General features: G+C 38.8%; 1 protein-coding gene across 4 annotated transcripts; it reads left to right on the forward strand.

Annotated features, from left to right (window-relative positions):
- On the forward strand, nt 1-20,304 carry LOC129771719 (zinc finger protein 501-like). Of its 4 annotated transcripts, XM_055775689.1 has the most exons (15): nt 3-249; nt 385-812; nt 935-1,018; nt 1,075-1,158; nt 1,215-1,298; nt 1,353-1,436; nt 18,785-18,868; nt 19,045-19,128; nt 19,185-19,268; nt 19,323-19,496; nt 19,553-19,636; nt 19,690-19,773; nt 19,828-19,911; nt 19,968-20,135; nt 20,192-20,304. In XM_055775689.1, exons 1-15 carry the CDS (start codon nt 227-229, stop codon nt 20,278-20,280), a joined length of 1,722 nt encoding a protein of 573 aa, XP_055631664.1. In that variant the 5' UTR covers nt 3-226; the 3' UTR covers nt 20,281-20,304. The 4 variants fall into 4 exon arrangements, with proteins under 4 accessions (XP_055631667.1, XP_055631665.1, XP_055631666.1 ...); XM_055775690.1 differs by lacking the exon at nt 19,045-19,128 and having other exon boundaries at nt 2-249; XM_055775692.1 differs by lacking the exons at nt 19,045-19,128; nt 19,185-19,268; nt 19,323-19,496; nt 19,553-19,636 and adding an exon at nt 18,946-18,995 and having other exon boundaries at nt 1-249.
- Nucleotides 20,305-20,488: the final 184 nt, after the last annotated feature.

A 20,488-nucleotide genomic window follows, 5' to 3' on the forward strand; every position in this document is an offset into this window, starting at 1 on the left:
CTCCTCTCTCTCAGGTTGAAACTGAATGAATAAAAAAACGTTTTGACAGCAGTTAGTTTGGCACTGGGGTTGAAGCTGAACAAAAACGAGTTCGCTTGAAAATTATACAAGCGATAGTTTGTTTTGTTCCTGAAACATAAAGAATGGTTTCTATTTCTATGTTATAATTGGACAGTTTAGAGTTTTGAATTTATTCGAATAAAACGAATTTCGCTGAAGGAATGAGATGGCGCTTGTTAGCAACAACATGTAAGTTCATTTGGAAAATATTTAAGGAAAACCACTGCAAACCGTATTTGTTATTCGTATGCATTTCATAATCGTCAGTTTTCGAACTGAATATCGTAAACAACACTGATGGTTGACCACATTTCATCTCAACAGCGACCAATGTAGCTTTTGTTCTGATGTATGCAACGAGGAATTACGTTACGCACTTGTTCCCACTCATCTTCAAGAGCAGAAATTAAAAACTATTCTGCAGAAGTTGAGCGGTCTCGCCTTCCAGCTAAGCAGCTACCCTACGTGCGATAAATGTCGTCAAGAGTTCATAACCGTCCACAACTTTCCCGAGAGCTGCTTCCTAATTTTGACCAGCGCTGAATCGACTGCCATCAAAATGGAACCAGAGTTAATGATTGATGACCACAAGCTGTCGAATAATGATAACATTTTCAAGACAGCCCCAATTGAACAGGAAGCCGAAACTCAAGTCAAGGGACAAAATGGGGAGCTATTCTCCATCAGAGAAATGGACGAAGCAGACGACATTTTATTGATTCCGGTTGCAATAACAAATACACAAAGAAAAGGTGATTTGGATGCTTCGCAAAAGGAAGTCCGTCATAATTCACGGACAAAAGTTTAATGAAAAACCGCATACGGTTACACATGGGTGAGATTTCTGTAAATATTAACTGATAATCTATTTCAGGAGAGAACCCGTTCAAATGTGACAAATGTGGAAAAACATTTTACACAAAATTTAAACTCAAAGAGCACTTTCGAATTCATACGGGTTAGTTAAAATGATTTCAATTTAATAAATCATTCAGCAGGATCGTTCATTTACAGGCGAACGTCCCTATTCTTGTCCACATTGTTCGAAGGCGTTTATACGTACTTCCGCGCTCAAACTTCACATTCGAATTCATACTGGTTGGTAAAAAATGTTTTACTACAATGAACTACTCGGTATAGTCATTCCTTTGCAGGTGAACGTCCCCATTCTTGTTCACAGTGTCCAAAAGCGTTTGTGAGTGCTTCGAGCCTACGACACCACATTCGAACTCATACTGGTTGGTTAACTGTTTTACTACAATGACCCATTCAGCGGATTTATTCCTTTGCAGGTGAGCGTCCCTTTTCTTGTCCCCATTGCCAAAAGACGCTTATGGATGCTACAAAGCTCACGCAGCACATTCGAACTCATACGGGTTGGTAAATTTTCTTTAGTACAATTAACTATTTAGTAGAGCCATTTCTTTGCAGGTAAACGTCCCTATTCTTGTCCAAATTGTTCTAGAACTTTTAGAGCCTCCGCAGACTGCAGACTAGTTTGTCGGTCGATAGTTTGATCGGCTTCTTAATCAGTACGGAGAGGTATGCATGTGCGCAGATTACGCCGATTTAGTTGGGTCGGTGTTTGCACCACAAGTCCGACCCGACTAAACTGTTGGTTGACAGAAAGTCTGTAGTATGCGGGGGCTCTTAGACAAACTTCCAGTCTCCTAAGATACGTTCGAACTCATACTGTTTTTATGGCAAATATTGCTGTTCGTCGTGTTTTGTGTCTAAGAAAAATTAAAAATGTGTGAAATGCTGTTCGAATTTGTGATCCGTTGTAACCAGTTGCAGGGGTAGTTGGTATTGCAGAGATAAGTAAAAGTTGCTGACTGAACTGATATTAATTTTCAACATTATCCACAAAAACAGCAGCAAGTGGCAAGCTGTTGTTAATTGAATTTCGTTTCTGGTATCTCAGATCTGCTATTGTGTTGATATTTCGCTACACATAAAGTGCTCAGGCGAATGGATGAATGTGGGACGTATTGTGCGATGATACGGTTGCGTGTGATGGAAATTGTGGCGCATGTCTAGCTAAAGCAACTGCCAAGCTGACCAATGATTGATGGGGGATTATCAAAGGGCGACCGGAGACGCTTGTTACAGTGGCCCACCATCCATCACATTCTCGCGCTTTTCGGACATCTGTTATGGATCGTAGTGCAGTTTTAAAAATGTACTAATTCACTGCTGGTTTTATTTATTTCACCTTCAGCGATAGAAATTTCCTCAGATGACACCTTTTGGATGTTACACAATTTCAAAATTTGTTTTAATCACCCTTCACGTTTATACAAAAGTTGCTACCTCATAAAGGTCCTGCATAATATTGGATCTGATCTCGTTGTTTTGCTCTATTGTGTAAACCACTTTTTATTGGTTGAACTTTGAAGGCGGCACGAAAATTTTTGGACACTTCATTTCAAATTCATTCGATGATAATGTGAACATACTACCCGCGTTGACGGCATTGAGTTTCCTTCACTAGTTTAGGAGCGCCAAAGATAATTGATTTTCAGGCGGAATGAACAAATTTTTGAAATTAACTATTATGAAAGAAAATTAACTTCTCTATAACAAATTAGTATTCTATTTAGATGAAAAAACTTTTCTTCGCTTCGAAGAAATCTCATAAGAAATTGTTTTTGAGGACAACTTTATATTATAATGAAAATTTGCAGTGAATATGTCGAAAATGTATAGACAAATCGTTAAATAAGAGTCAGGAATACACTGGAGCCGCTTTTTACGCGGGGGATACGTGCCGCGTAAAAGAAAAGTACTTAAATTGTAAAATCCGCGTAAAAATAAACCGGGTAATTTTCAAAATCCGTGCAAAATTCTAACAATCAGTGAATTACTAGTTTGAAATGTAACCCATATTCTAACAACTGATGACCTGATTTTTTTTTGCATGCTACAATCCTGATATCTGCATCTTTTATTTTTCAGCTACTAATCAATGATACAATACTAAATTATTTTGCTGAAAGTCACATCAATTAACATATTGAATTTTACAAGGTTAATGCGTGCCGCGTAAATTTCGAAATCCGCGTAAAAAAATGCGTAAATTCCAAAATCCGCGTAAATTCCAAAGACCACGTAAAAAAACCGCGTAAAAAAGCCGCGTTAAATAAAACCGCGTAAAAAGCGACTTCAGTGTACGTGTTTCAAGTAATTAAATAACACGATGTGAAACTTTTCATTCAAATTCTAACATTTTGAAACAGGCTTCGTGTCTTCTAATAATTAATTCAAGTGTAATTTGTAATGAGTGTTTGTCTGCAAGCAAACGTGAGTCACGGAATAAGTGCGATTCACATACGACATCCACGTCACGTTCACGTCACGTTACTTCAGTTATTCTTGTGGGAGATGCGATATGAATAAAAAATACTAGCTAAGTTTATCGGTTCAGAAATTTCTAGGAATATTAAAAATTAGTGATTCGTCTGTTCTGTAGCTTTGATAAGATACTTGACGAACCTGAGTTTAACGAATCATGGATATAGAACTCTATAAATAGCAATGAGAGAAAGGAACTTGCATAATGCTTCTTAACATAAGAACATTGCAGAGAGAGGAAATCGGAAATAAAAACCGATCTCATTCTCTTATGTACAGAATATGGAGAGCTGAGAATGAAGCAAAAAGCAAGATGTTAATGTCCCTCTAATAATGAGCTCACGGAAATTGGAGTCAGTCTCTGGATTATTGTTGGATCGAGTAGTCGTGTTTAAAATTGAATTGAAAACCTGAATACGACAATTCTAACATGCCATCATTGTGAAAACATTCACATACACCGGCAACGTAACCACCCGTCAGCAACGAAAATGGCCAGCAGGATTTGTAGAAAAGGTAATTGACGGAGAGGTACGGTTCGTAGGGTTTTTGTCTGGGCTTTTGTTTTGATTTTGGTTGTATTTTTTTATTGCAACATATCTCTTAGTTCCAAAGTTCGGAGTAGTCTATATATTATTATTGTTGAATCTTGGGTCGGGACTACGGGATTTAAGCATTTAAATGATACTAGCTGACCCGGCAAACTTCGTCCCGTCCAAAATGTATTTTTCGTAATCACATTCACGATTTCTTACCAAGCGCACGTTCATGGGTCCAATCGCAGAACTGTTCATTGATTGATCTTCTAATGTACCCTGTTACTATAAAATTCCTAGTACTTCTACCAAAACACGTCATTATAATATCAGATTATTTTCAGACACAATTCTCGTTCAAGATTTTCCAACCACTTGCGAATAACATGTTTCTCAATATGCCTAATTTGGTTTCATTTGCTTGATTATTTCTCCTGAAATGCAGAAATTTGTGTTTCATTTGTATGGCAGCCCTCCCTAAGAGAGGAGGGAGGTGTATCTAACCACCGTAAAAACATTTATTGCGCCCTAAAACCTCCACAAGTCTGGTTTCATTTGCTTAATTAATTCTCGAGTAATGCAGAAATTTGTGTTTCATTTGTATGGCAGCCCCCTCTTAGAGAGTCTTACCAGAAATTTGTGTTTCATTTGTATGGCAGAAACCCTCCCCCCTGGAGAGTCTAACCACCATAGACTCATTTATTGCACCCTAAAACCTGAATGTGCCCAATTTAGTTTCATTTCCTTGATGAATTCCCGAGTAATGTAGAAATTTGTGTTTAATTTGTATGGCAGCTCCCGAATTTTATAAGTTATTTAGGTTCGCGTGCCAGACGCAAAACTGCCTTCAACTAGGATTGCATTTGCGCTAATATTGATCATAATGAAGCATTGCTACTATTTTCGAGGTTGTTGATATTAACAAAAAGAGTTTATTTCGCTTGTTTAGTCACCAAGGAAGTAAATGTCGTTCTGGAGTTTTGTATGTGATTAGGTTTCGCTTACCAGTAGCAAAAATTCCTCCACTAAGGGTGACAGCTGCGCTTCTCTCGAGCATGAGAAAGTAATGCAACTTTTTTTGAGGCCAGTAATACTAACAAAAGCGTTTCTTTTGAGAATAGCGCAAAATGATGAGTAGTATTTGTATTCCTAGTAGCTTCAAGCCATCAATGTATGGTTCTGTATGTATGCAATGGCGAACGCTTGTTTGGCGCTTGGTTTACGTTGTACGAACGATGCATAGAGGTGCGATTGCTTTGAGGCAATACTAAATAACATGTAGCATGATATTTGATACTTGCAAGTGTTGTCATTGTTGTTGTTTCCATTCGGTGCCAAAGATATATTGATGTAGTTAGATGTGGAATAATGGTGCTGGTGTAAAATGTATATAATCGACTGTAGCCGAGTCTATGTCAATTGCGAAAAAGGCCACCGGAATATCGTTCGAGGTAAATTTTCAATGCATTGACATTGCGACATACGATCAGCTACTGTATTGTTTTGCGAGGGCAAGAATGAACCATTAATCAATTATCGTCAACTGATTCTACAATGAAAAACCATTTCAAAGATTATTCTACTAAGCAGTTGTTTCGAAAATTTCACAGCATTATAGAATAATATCCGACGGTATAAACAAGCGACTTATATAAAATAACAGCGTAGTTCTACTTCAAAAATGCGGTCGTATCTTTGACACAACCTCCTATAATTTTTCAAAGAACGGTATTACACTCCACGAACTGATTCCGAAAGAACGGTTTGCGAGTGAACTTTTTGAGAGCGAACTTATTGAAAGTGAACCGTTTGTGAACGAACTGTTTGCGAGTGAACTTTATGGGAAAGAACTGATTAAGAGTTAACTGTTTGGGAACGAACGGACGAGTACAGCTGAACTGATTGTGCTCGACGGAAGAAATTAATATTGGGTTGGGGAAAATGAAATGTCGTATATTGTCAATATATGGCAACACTTAAACATATCTTGTGTTGTACTTATCGCATCGGGTCATACTTTACGGCTATTTAAAGACGACAATATGTGCTACAAGTGTCGTTTTGACAGTTATAGCGCGTTATAGCGCGTCAAAGATGGAGTCCACCAAGTAAGAAATTCGCCATATTTTACTTTTGTACTACCTGCGAGGTAAAACTGCAACGAAGGCGACCGAAAAAAATCGTATAATTTATGGACCAGCGTTGGTTTGATCGATTTCGTTCTGGTGTAGTGGCTGTCGAGGATACACCCCGAACTGGTAGGCCAATCGTCGTAGATACCGATAAAATCGTTGAAATCATCCAAGTAGACCGGCATGTGAGCACTCGCTCGATTGACCAGGAACTGGTTATAGACCATAGAACCGTTTGGAACCATTTGCAGAAGATTGGATTCCAAAAAAAGCTGGATGTATGGGTGCCACACGAGTTGACGCAAAAAAATCTTTTAGACCGAATCAACGCGTGCGATGCACTGCTGAAACGGAAAGAAATCGACCCATTTTTGAAGAAGATGGTGACTGGTGATGAAAAGTGGATCACGTACGACAATCTAAAGCGAAAAAAGTCGTGGTCGAAGCGCGGTGAGCCGGCCCAAACCATCGCCAAGTCCGGATTAACGGCCAGGAAGGTTTTGCTGTGTGTTTGGTGGGATTGGAAGGGAATCATCCACTATGTTGGGTAGCTGGTTCGATGCCAATACGCAGGACCCTATCCTGCGTTTCGTCGACCTGGGACTGTCGCGGTTTTCCTTCCTGGGTTTATAATTTGGGGGGTGAGTAACCACCAAATAAACACAGCACCAACTTGAATATGCACTACAGTCTGTTTATTTATAATTCACAACTCATATATTTACAATTCATTCACATTTATATTATTTACAGGTAATTTTAATATGACATAAATAATTTTACCGTTCCAATGGCCGTTTCTTCCAACTCTCTTTTTTATAAACCTTCTATTTTTCATCTTCTTTTTTGTTTCTTATGATTTCTTGTTTGTCTTCCTTTCTCCTATCTCTTTCTCTCTTTGTTTTGTATCATGGTTTTTTTGTGTTGGTAAATTTCAGGTTTCCAAAGCCAACGAAGGTCACCCATGCAGCAAATCATAAAAGTGGGGGTTTACCGAATGTAAAATATTCTCGGATTGTTCAGTAACCAACATTCTCGCCCGCGCTGAAATTACTTAATTTCTGAAATGATAAATAAACCTCTCGCATACTGGATTGGCAGCTCTCCTAAATTTTCCTTGATGATATTTCTAAACCTTTTATCCCTTTTGTATTCCATTTCTCAATTATCGCATTTCCTTCCTAATTTCCCGATTATTGCATTTATCAAATCTTCAAATTGCCCAATCCTGGTAATTCCTTTTTACCATTCTGATTTCATCCCAAGTTCCTTCTAAAATCTTGCTCTCTTGGCAGCACAGGATTCTTCAAAATTTCTCAAATTCATCGTGGTGAATCTTCTCCATGAAGGCTTATCTGTTGATTTTAGGTTCAATAATTCTCTCCTATTGGTATAGTTAAATTTTGATGTGCGGATATTGCGTCGTTTGTTTGACCCATCCTTGATAAATCTTTTATCAAAGTTTAATCCTTTGGATGTTGTGGAAATATTACAACATTCTACGCGAGTAGTGCTTGGTATACTAAAAGTCCCTGCAATCACCCATCCGAATACCGAGTCTGTCAGCTCTGGTAATCCGTTCCCGATATAAAATTGACTTCCCGATTTGAAAAATTTGTTGAAATGTTGTATTCCGAGAATCAGGTCTATCGGTTTTGATCTCGAAAATGCTGGATCTGCCAATTTCAAGCCCCTTGGTATTTTCCAATTTCTTACAAATATGTTTGAAGTTGGTAGATTGCCTGTCACCTTATCAAGCAATCGGAATTCCATCTCACACGAAAATCCTTCTACTCTCGATCTAATATTTGCCTTAACCTTTTGTTTTACCCTTTTATTTGTTTTGCCAACGCCGATAACCGATGCTTCTGCTGGAACCCTTTGGAGTCTCATGAGGTGACAAAACTGTTCTGACATGAAGTTGTCCTCAGATCCCGAATCTAGCAATGCTCTTGCTATATAAGTGATCCCTTTATCATCTTCCACAAGAATGACAGCCGTTGCTAGTATAACCGATGATTCCTTGGTTGATATTGTGTTTGATGAAACTATTGCAGAAATGTTCGAATGTTCACCATTTGATTCCATTCCAGCTCCCCTAATTTCTGGTGAAATATTCCCTTGGTTTGATGACCTCTTCACTGCACAATATTGAGGTTTGAAGCATATCAATGTATGGTGTTTCTCCATGCAATTCCGGCATGCATATCGCGAGTTACAGTCGGTTGCTTGGTGTCCCCTCCGGAAGCAATTCCGACATAGCGAAAGGGTACGGATCAAATTATCACGAGCGGATATTGTCATCTGTTGGAACTTCGGACATTGGTAAAGGTGATGGAAACCTGGACAAACTACACATTGTTCCCTGGACGATATCAATGCGTTATGGCTAGTTTTGGCTAAAGGTATTTTCCCCTTGAATTGTTGTGAATAATCCTGATTCGCCTCGACGGATTCTTCGGGAAGTGAACTAAGCACCCTTATTCTCCTCTGTAGGAATTCCGTTAAATCTTCGATTATGCTCCTTTGGAGTAGAATGCTCCTCCCAGCTTCTGCGTGTAGTTGGATCCATTCTCGAACACAACACATCCAGTAGCAATTAATCCTTGTAATCGGCTGGTTGTACTAGTTGATCCAAAGTTTTAACGATACTCTCAAAAGCTTCTAAAAGTGACTGCAATTCGGCTACCGACTCTCTTGTAACGCTTGGTAAATTAAAAAGTGCCTGCACCTGCCTACGCTTGAGCATCTTGCTATCATTATAGCGTTTCATTAACGCATCCCACGCTATCTGGTAATTCGCTTTGGTGATTGCGAGCGAGTCTATCAAAGACCTAGCTTCTCCTACTAAGCACCCCTTTAAATAGTGGAGTTTTTCTACATCTGGTAAGTCTGTTTTGCAATGAATCAATGACAAATACAGATCCCTAAAGCTCAACCACTCATCAATGTTGCCATCGAAGGTCTGCAACTTGATTTGTGGGAGTCTAACGTGCTCATGGATTGGTTGTTGGTTGGTAATTGAAAGGTTCAACTTCTTCTCTGGCTCCTTGACCTTCTCAAGTAGCAGAGATTTCGCCCTGTAATAACGATCGCCAAATTCCGATCGTTTCCTGGAGTAGGTTTCGTCATCGTCATTGAAATCTTCGTGCATCTCGATCTCCATTGTTGTGTCGTTGATCTGATCCCATAATTCGTCCAATTTCTCTATACGAACTGTCGCTGCAGTCGCTGGAGTGTCATAATCCATCGAGTCGACAAAACGGCAAATATCGTCGAACATTCCCAATAGAGCCTTCAACCTCGTTTGAAGCGCCTTGAGTGAAGTATTCCGCGTGATTGGTGCCATAATTCCCAAAGTTGTTTCGTAGGATAGGAAATACAAATTATGTAGTACTCTAAAACACCAGCCACGGCTGGGCATATACTGTGAACTGACCTACGGAATAATTGTTGGTTCTAGTATCCAAAAGCAGTGCGCCGGCTGATCATCGGAATCACATCTGCTGCTCCTCATTAGTAAAACGTGTAATTTTCAAATTCGAGTACCCCTCGGTTACACGTTCCACAAAAATTCAATCAAATGCCAAACCAATACCAGTGTGCAAGATGGAAAACGTGGGTGTAGTAAACAATAACAAACTCCAGCCTCGGCTGGACATATACAGTTCATAAACTGACCTTAACAAGAATAAGGGATTCGATGTGCGGTGATTTCTACGGTAAGCGGTGCGATTAACCGGTGTTACGATGTGATTTCGTACTTTGGTCCTCAGTGATGACAAAATAGTGCGATGACATCCGTTGGCCATATGATTTTGCCTTCGGCTGTGTTTGTGTTGTTTCTCCGATGGTGATATATAAATAAACAGTTGGTATAGATTTTGCCAAAATGTCTCAGCAGCGGCTGGACATATCTCGTGTATATATTTACCTGGACAAACCAGGAATTGAAGCCGACGAAATGTTCTGTGATGCCACAGTGTACCGTATGTGTTGTGCCAACCCGTATTTTGACATTGATTCCCAGCGAAATGATTGATCGCGATTGCCCTGGATGGTGTGCGTGCGTGGATCCCGTATTGTTTCTGGAGAACCAGGAATTGCACCCGGTGCTATGATGAATCAATGTATCGGTTGTGATCAAGTATGCTCGATGGATTGGATATGCCTTTGTTTTCGTTGATCACGTGATGTTGTTCGATGACCCCAAATGTTGTTTGTTTATATCTCATATCTTTGTTTGCATATCATTTCCTCTGGTAATTTATAAGGTAATTGATGATATAGTGATCAAACTAGTAAACAAACCGAGCCGTATTCGGTTGTGTGATGTGAGTTCCTCAGCGGTTGTGTGGATTATTTTAATGAAGAATCGCTTTTAGTTGTGTGTGTTGATTCCGTTGTTTCTCGAGTTGTGAAATGTAAATAAACGCGTGGTGTAGATAACAATAATTATCCCAGCATCGGCTGGACATAAACTATTTGTTTATTTACCTGGACATCCAGGATTTTGAACCTGGTGTTGAAGTTGAAATGTAGAATCGAGTGTTTTTGATATGTTCCTTTCCTGTTGCCTTCGGTCGGATTTACTGTAGTGCGAGTCAGTATGATGTGGATTGGATATTATTGATGCCAGTTATTGGTTGGTGGTGCAGTGGAATTCAGTTGAGTTGGTTGTGATGGCGGATCTTCGGTTGTGTCGTAGAATAAACAATGGCGAATCCCAAATTCGCTGTTGTATTGGCCCAAGTGATGGCGGATTTTCCTTTTCGTTTGATATAATTTGGCTGCTGAATCCTTTCCGTTTATCCGGTTCGAAGGACCAATGTTGGGTAGCTGGTTCGATGCCAATACGCAGGACCCTATCCTGCGTTTCGTCGACCTGGGACTGTCGCGGTTTTCCTTCCTGGGTTTATAATTTGGGGGGTGAGTAACCACCAAATAAACACAGCACCAACTTGAATATGCACTACAGTCTGTTTATTTATAATTCACAACTCATATATTTACAATTCATTCACATTTATATTATTTACAGGTAATTTTAATATGACATAAATAATTTGACCGTTCCAATGGCCGTTTCTTCCAACTCTCTTTTTTATAAACCTTCTATTTTTCATCTTCTTTTTTGTTTCTTATGATTTCTTGTTTGTCTTCCTTTCTCCTATCTCTTTCTCTCTTTGTTTTGTATCATGGTTTTTTTGTGTTGGTAAATTTCAGGTTTCCAAAGCCAACGAAGGTCACCCATGCAGCAAATCATAAAAGTGGGGGTTTACCGAATGTAAAATATTCTCGGATTGTTCAGTAACCAACACACTATGAGCTGCTCAACTATGGCCAGACCCTCAACTCAGTTCTCTGCTGTGAGCAGCTTGACCGTTTGAAGCAGGCGATTGACCAGAAGCGGCCAGAAATGATCAATACGAATGGTATTGTTTTCACCAGGACAACACTCGGCCTCACACATCTTTGATGACCCGCCAGAAGCTACGGGAGCTCGGATGGGATGTCCTATTGCACCCACCGTATAGTCCGGACCTGGCTCCAAGTGATAATCATCTCTTCCGGTCCATGCAAAACGCTCTTGGTGATACTAAGTTGGCCTCAAAAGAGGCTTGCGAAAACTGGCTGCCTGGGTTTTTTGCAAATAAGGAGGGGGGTTTTATAAGGGGGGGATAATGAAGTTGCCTTCTAAATGGCAACAAGTTTGCGAACAAAACGGCGCATATTTGACTTAAATTGGATAATTTTAAGTATGTTAAATATCGCGTCAAATTTCGATCAGAAATACGACATTTCTTTTTCCCCAACCCAATATAACGAGAACGCTTGTTAGAAAAATAATACAATATTGTCATTTATAAGCAAAAGGCATGTACGCAGGGTTTTTTTTTGTTAATGAAACTTTTCACCCCCTGCAAAACAGTGTTTTTGATTTAAATAGAATGCTAATTTATTGCGGAGATGTTAATTTTCATTTATAATTTTATTTTTAAAAACGTTCATTGCGTCTGAAAATCAATTATATTCTTTGGCGCTCCCCTAAACTCGTAAACGAAGCTCAATCCCGTCAACACGAATTGATACCGCTGAACAAAAAAAGGGAAAGAACAGTTCCAAAGAACTGGTTCACGTAGATAACCGGGTAGTGACTGAGCTGTTTACAAAGTGAAGTCTTTTACCCATCCCAACTCCATGATCTGGTTTTTTGTTCGTTTTTGAATGCTTTTTCGTAACGGTCAAGGTGAACTTATCAGAATCAGAGGATATGAGATGACTTGGAAGATAGCGGAGCAATTCCAAATGAAATGAAACATGTATTTTTGATTCGAATGAAATTTTATATTCCATTTGGGTTGGAGGAAATATGAGTTTTCCACAGCATTTGCCTTTTTTTTGACTTAAGCGTAACTTTTGAAAAGGGCGTATCGATTTTAGTAAGAGAAATCTTTGATAATTTATATCTCAAAAACTATGAGTCGTGCCGAAACAGTGTTGGTTCGTCATTTTTACTTCCATTTTTGGAAGAACGTCGGGAGTGAAAGTTGAACTCATGATCTTGAGCGTAAGAGGTCTGGATGTTACCACTGCGCCAGATCGTTTCCCTGAAGTTCGCAGCAGTTCGTAGTGCAATTCGACCAATTTGGCCGTAGAGACGGCGGAATTTTCATTTTTCTAAAATCCGCGAACTCGCCCGCTTCCACACACGGTCAAAACAAAACTACGAGTCCGATTCAGCTGAAATTCTGACAGTAGCTGTTTACGAGAATGTACTACACGATAAGTAATCTCTCTTGCGATACTGACACCATCGGGCGATGAGGCTAAGTACTTATCGGACCGCCCTCGTATATTCAGGAATCAATATGTTTCAACATTCGATTGAACAATACGATAGATAACATTTGGGTTTTGGGTATTACTGTCGAGCGAGGTGTTCAGATTGGAAATTATGGACTATTAGAGCCCCCGCAGACTGCAGACTGATTTGTCGGCCGATAGTTTGGTCGGCTTCTTAATCAGTAGGCTTCTTAATCAGCAGTCTTAATCAGAGATGCATGTGCGCACATTATGCCGATTCAGTTAAGTCGGTTTCTGCACCAGAAGGCCGACCCGAATAAACTGTTGGTTGACAGAAAGTTTGTAGTATGCTGGGGCTCTTATACCACTTTCCATGTTCTAGTGACCAGCGTTTGTTTGAACTTTCAAATAATTGGTTAGAGTTTTGTTTTTAATTTTAGTAGAAGTAATGTTTTCGCTGGTGACATCATACTTATTATTTTTAATAATAATAGCTGTGAATTAAATGATAGAGTTTTGACAAAATGCTGGAGAAATTATTCGATGGAAGCATTCTGTGAGCGTGTGCGAGTGTAGTTCTGACGAGGGCGCGCCTGGGATGGGGCAAACTTTTTGCGCGATTTGCTCGAAATTACGCGATTTTTTTACACGCAGTGTACAACTACGCGCGCTATTACAGCCATGAGAAATCTGAATTGTGATAGAGAAGAGAACATAGTAGAGTTTATTCTTGGAATTGGATATGTAAGGCTTGATAAAAAGGAACACAGCTATGATTGAGGTTTGGTCGAACATCGAAAGAAAGAAGGCCCATGAGCGATTTCTGAAAGATCAAGCAAATAACCGTCAGAATGAACGGATAGGCTACAACCTGGAATTCATTCAACGGGTCAGATGCTGGCAATTAGAACAGTTTTTTTTTGACGTAGGACTACGTCTTTCATTTCTATACCGGGGTGTAAAATCAAAGTTTCGAAAACGAAAGCGTTACGCCGGAGACCGAGATTTTGAGTGTTAATAGCTCCTAAACAACTGAACGAAATGGTATGATAAACACTTCATTCGAAAGATAAAATGTCTACGCGTTCTATACTTGTTACTTTCTGATCCAAAAACTTGTTTTAATAGTCTTAAATTTGCTTTCAAAATAGGCTATTGAAATCACCAATCGATATATAAGCGAGCGCCGCTCGGAAATCCACTCAGTTCTAATTGAACAGCGATTGGAGCATGTTGTCGCTGTTGTGGTGAAGCTCTTCATTTATCATGAAAGCGCGGATGAACGGTGTCACCAAGAGCCTGTTTGTGCACCTTAGGCCAGAAGGGAATCCATCAGGAGGAGAGTGATGCTACAAACGGTTCCCCGGGAAGATCTCGAAGCAGCCGCTACACACACACACATACACGCACGGAATTTCCGTTTGGATCGAGAAAGATCCGGAAAATAATCTGCCAGTTCCTCTAGGAATTTAAAAATACATTCATGTGAAAGAGTTTATTTGAATGTTTTCTATCCATGTAACACTGTGACCAAATATGTTTCAATCAAGTGCTATTAACAGATGGTTATCGAGTTAGCATTAACCACTGGTGGGCTTCCAGTATCGAGGAAAATGTGGAAATATCTAATCGTTACTGAAAATAATCTGCCAGTTCCTCTGGGAATTTAAAATTACATTCATGTGAAAGAGTTTATTTTAATGTTTTTTATCCATGTAACACTGTGACCAAATACATTAGGTTTTGTGATTTTTCAATCAATCGCAATCAACAGCTTCTGAAGATTATTCTTCCCCATCAGTAGGATATTTCCGTATCCAATATTGGATGCATAAAACCTTGTGCCTCCAACGTAACGCTCTCGTTTTCGAAGTTCTCCAAATATTCATTCATTTCGAATGAATTCAGATTCAACTTCATACAAATGATCTCTAAATCAACGATAGTCCTACGTCACCCTTGCGGTTATACCATAGATATAACCCACTTCCTGTTTTATTAATTCGTTTATTTTTACAGGCTCAGTTACTTAAGTTTGAAGGAGCCGAATTCTTTAATATAATTTTAAAACTATATGTGAACAATTTTCTTACATCTATGGTTAGTAAGGTGGGAAATCGATTACTCGCGGTGTACTCGAGTTTAGAAGGGTGACATATTTTTAAGAGAAGGATGGGATATAAGGCAGGGTGTCGACTACCTTGAAAATCCTTGAAAATCAGGGAATATCAGGGAATTCGAACAATGTCAGGGAAAATCAGGGAATATCAGGGAATTTCGTAACCTATCTGGAAAAATTAAATTTTGATTATTTCAGAAATTAGAAAATTTTGATGCCACCAAAAGCTGAGGTCTAGGGCGTGATAAAATGAACTTTATGATGATGTTTGGCTTTGTCCTGTTTTCTAAATCTAAGCTTTCTCGTTGGTTTCGACGAGTCTTTGAACATGACTACAAAGAGTCTGCAGATGGATCTGAATGTCAGATATTGGGATGAAGAAGAGATGAAGGTGGTAAATCGTCGCATGACGTCAATGTTCTTGGGACGTTACCAAACATCAGAGATCAACTTGCAGCTTTTAAAGAATGTCTGGGAATTATATATTTGAACAAACTTCTTCTTGTGTCGATAAACGGTACCAACGTGAAATGGTCATATTACGTGGGCTGCCACTGGACTTTCAATATGGAGAAGAAAACTCTTGAATTTGGGTACCTTCGGATTGCATATTTTACACGGTTCATCAATAGATTGATGGATACAAAAAAGCCGCTAAAATTTAACGACAGGCACATCTTGAAACTTCGTCTGGGATGTCGAACACTGGTTTTAAAGCATCCAATGCATCCTTGATCTTGCCGTCATTGTTTCTGATAGAAAAAAAAACTGGTGGAAAACAGTTCGAGAAACTTTTGAGTATTAACCCTATTGATCTTTTTGATATTTGACAGATATTGAAAGTATCAGTGGGGCTCCAGCAGACTTAGTACTGAAACAATATTGATAGCAACAAAACAACAAGTTTGCTCACTATGATCCGAAAAATGAACGACTGGAGCATTTTTGTGGAAACCCCATCGGTTGAGCTAGTTAATTCAACGTGTCCGAAATTCGCATTCTATTTATCTAGAAGACAAGAAAGAAGCTTCTGCGTTAAATGAGTTAATTAATGAGTAAGTTAATGAAACGGCTACGAGAAGCAGAAGCGAAATTTTTGGAGGTGAAACAAAGAAAACTTTGGGAAACACACAGAGGGGAGCCGAAAGATTGCCAGAAACAGCATTTCGTTGAAATCGTAACCTTATCGTGAAATTGATCCGAATCAAATTGATATTACTCATTCTATGCTAGTGTTTTAGATCCCTTCAAGATAACTTTGAACTGCATTAGCTGAATAAAATTTCATTGTTTAAGCTGACTAAATATTTTAGGAACTACAGCTAAAGTACTAGTAGAGACCTTGATTACTAGTCTATATCTGGAATTTTACTGAAAAATTACTGGAAAATCAGGGAATGTCAGGGAATTTTTTTTCGGGTTTTGAGTCGACACCCTGTAAGGAAATCGTAACAATGTTGATGAACACTCAATTCTTATATTTATTCGTATATCTAAAGTGTATTAACGTTTCAACTTATTCTACTGTTTAAGCAAGGGGACGAATTACCCGCAAAGGAAGGAGAGGGGGGTATAAGGATATAGGGACAATCACACACGAAGATCGATAGCTTTAAGGAAAACATATATCGGACATGTAATCAAGGTCTAACCGAACCAACACATCTCTCACCGGCACAAATTTGGAAGTCTGGTGACAGTGAACTCAGAAGATGCTATGGGATAGCAAGCATTTTTTTCTTGTGACATGGCTGAACTGAAAGATTTAATCTCTACTTTTTACATTCATGTCTACAGAAACTTTATTATAGGTGAAGCTTAGTGATATATCGATATAACAAAGAGGTGATTTCGTATCTGTAGATTAAATCGGTTCGTTTTTGACATGGGACTACGTCTAACCGGTGTATATGCGGGTAAAATGAAAACCTAAACACAGAACATGCAGGAAAAAATGAAAGATTCGGAATGCTTATAACTCGAACATTTCTTAATAGATCGAAAAGATGTTTGCATCAATTGATAGGAAATATTTCTATGTGTCTATCACAATGAATAAAATGTTATTTTCCATGAGATAAACAATTCAATAACTGTAAAATGTCAAGCGTTATCTAAACGCCCTAACTGCCAAGCTTTGATTGGCCCGATTTACGGTTTCCCCAACACAGACTTCAGAATCAATGTACCTGCTTCCCACAGGCAAATATACATGCAAGTAAGAGGTATTTTTGTTTGCACCGAGCTGTGTTTCCTTCACACGGACTTCAAAATCAATTTGTCCGGGGGAATTCATTTTGAAAATATTTGCAAGAAAGGGGTATTTTTGTTCCCACCGAAACGTGTTTCCCTAAGATAGATTTCAAAATAAAGATGTCTGAGGGGATTCGCATTGCAAATATATGCAAGCAGCGAGTACTACTTGCTTGTCTTTGTGCAGACCGGAATATGTTTCCCTAAAACGAGCTTCCAAACTTAAAAGCCTAGGAAAATCGTCATTTCAGATACTAAAGGTTAATGAACTTTCGCGGTTCCAGAACTACGTAAACATAAGAGCAACTTTCAAACTTGTTACTGGTGATGAAACGGATAGTGGTTTGGCCGGATATCCGGCTCTTTATTTGCAAATATGCAACGGGGAGAAACTGCATACGTACAAGAAGCTAATAAAGGAATGTGTGTTAGCGACAAATAAACACATTTTTACTTAAAAGTAATGAACGATGAATCAAATATCCTTTGATAGGGTGTCAAGTTTTCTGCAAGGAATCTTGAACAGTTTTTTTTCTATTTTCTATTACAATGATGAAGTTCTTGAGGATATATACTTATAATACCGGTATATATTTAATTTAAAAACCGGTCGAGTAAGAGTAAATACTACGAATGGAAACAAGCAAAGAAAATCATTCAGTTATTTTCATTCAAGTTTTGAAAACCTAGAACTGTTTTCAGGGATAATAATCTGAGAGAGGGCACACACACTCACTAACTAGACGACACAACATTGGTGCTTTATGGAGCAGTTTATTAGGGGTCTCCAGGCATTTGAAGACATAACAAAAAGTACAAGTTCTGGGCTGTACATCCGAAGTAATTTCGCATGTTGCTGCATGAAAAAAAGTATTTGGACAAGGACGAGACTGCACATAAAACATCGAAGCTACCTCGAATGAGAGCAAAGACACTGGATTGTGAAGTAATTTTAACTGCTTAGGAGAAGATCTAAATTATCTAAATGCAACCTTTTTGGGCCCGAGGTTCAAGTCAAACTATGTATTTAGGAGTTCTTCAAACGGTAACAGCCCGGTAGAAAAGGGTATATGAAATATCTAACGATGAATCTTCTGAGATTTTCAGAGCATTTATGAGCATTTCAGTAATCAAACCTTATTTTTTATTATGTATGAATGATATTAGCCCGGTAGAAAAGGGTATATGAAATATCTAACGATGAATCTTCTGAGATTTTCAGAGCATTTATGAGCATTTCAGTAATCAAACCTTATTTTTTATTATGTATGAATGATATTAACTTTCATTCAATCAATACAATACAAATGCTTACTAAGACAACGGTAGTCCCACGTCAACTTTGTGGTTATATCATAGATATAACCCACCCATTTTTTTTTTGTAGATAATCGTTGTTTTTGTAGATAATTGACCAACTCAAACCTATGTAGGGGAATTGGGCGGGTCCTTCATTATTATTATTAAGGGTTGGTAAAACATGTTTTAGTACGATGAATCATTCAGCAGTCATTTCTTTGCAGGTGAACGTCCCTATTCTTGTCCACATTGCCCAAAAACGTTCAACAAGCCTTCGACGCTGCAATGTCACATTCGAACTCATATGGGTTAGTATTTTTTTAGTACATCAACGGAGTTATTTCTTTGCAGATGAACATTCCTTTTCTTGTCCACATTGTGCTAGAACTTTTAGGCAAACTTCACATCTCCAACAACACATTCGAACTCATACGGGTGGGTAAAACATGTTTTTGCGCCCTTCAACGGAGTTATTTCTTTGCAGATGAACATCCTTTTTCTTGTCCACATTGTACTAAAACTTTTAGGCAAACTTCACATCTCCAACAACATATTCGAACTCATACGGGTTGGTAAAACATGTTTTAGTACAATTAATCATTCAGCAGAGTAATTTCTTTGCAGGTGAACGTCCTTATTCTTGTCCACATTGTCCAAAGACGTTCAAACAGTCTTCGATCCTGCAGTGTCACATTCGAACTCATACGGGTTAGTAAAAATTGTTTTAGTGCAATGCGCTATTTAACAGAAATTCCTTTGCAGATGAACATCCCTTTCTCTGTCCACAATGTCCGAAGGCATTTAAGCGTTCTAAAACGCTCAAACGGCACGTTCAAACCCATTCTTTTGCTGATGAAGGTCCCTATTCATGTCCACATTGCCCAAAAGCGTTCAAACAGTCTTCGACGCTGCAATGTCACATTCGAACTCATATGGGTTAATAAAAAATGTTTTAGTACAATGCGCCCTTCAACAGAGTCATTCCTTTGCAGATGAACGTTGCTATTCATGTCCACATTGTCCTACAACTTTTAGGTGTAATTCAAATCTCAAACGACACATTCGAACTCATACGGGTTGGTAAAACATGTTTTAGTACAATGAATTATTCAGAAGAGTTTTTTTGCAGGTGAACGTCCCTATTCTTGTCCACATTGTCCAAAAGCGTTCAAACAGTCTTCGATCCTGCAGAGTCACATTCGAACTCATACGGGTTAGTAAAAACTGATTTAGTACAATGCGTCATTCAACAGTCATTCCTTTGTAGATGAACGTCCCTATTCTTGTCCACATTGCCCAAAAGCGTTCAAACAGTCTTCGATCCTGCAGTGTCACATTCGAACTCATACGGGTTAGTAAAAATTGTTTTAGTAAAATGCGCTATTCAATAGAGACATTCCTTTGCAGATGAACAGCCCTTTCCCTGTCCACATTGTCCGAAGGCGTTTAAGCGTTCTAAAACGCTCAAACGGCACGTTCAAACCCATTCTGATGAACGTCCCTATTCTTGCCCACATTGCTCAAAAGCGTTCAAACAGTCTTCGATCCTACAGTGTCACATTCGAACTCATACGGGTTAGTAAAAACTGATTTAGTACAATGCGTCATTCAACAGAGTCATTCCTTTGTAGATGGACGTCCCTATTCATGTCCACATTGCCCAAAAGCGTTCAAACAGTCTTCAACGCTGCAATGTCACATTCGAACTCATATGGGTTAATAAAACATGTTTAGTATAACGCGACCTTCAACAGAGTCATTCCTTTGCAGATGAACATCCTTTTTCCTGTCCACATTGTCCGAAGGCGTTAAATCTTTCTAAAACGCTCAAACGACACATTCGAACCCATTCTTTTGCAGATGAACATCCCTATCCTTGTCCGCATTGTCCTAAAACTTTTAGACAAACTTCAAATCTCAAACGACAC

Source organism: Toxorhynchites rutilus, chromosome 2 (genome assembly GCF_029784135.1).
Source record: "Toxorhynchites rutilus septentrionalis strain SRP chromosome 2, ASM2978413v1, whole genome shotgun sequence".
Taxonomy (NCBI): Eukaryota; Metazoa; Arthropoda; class Insecta; order Diptera; family Culicidae; genus Toxorhynchites; species Toxorhynchites rutilus.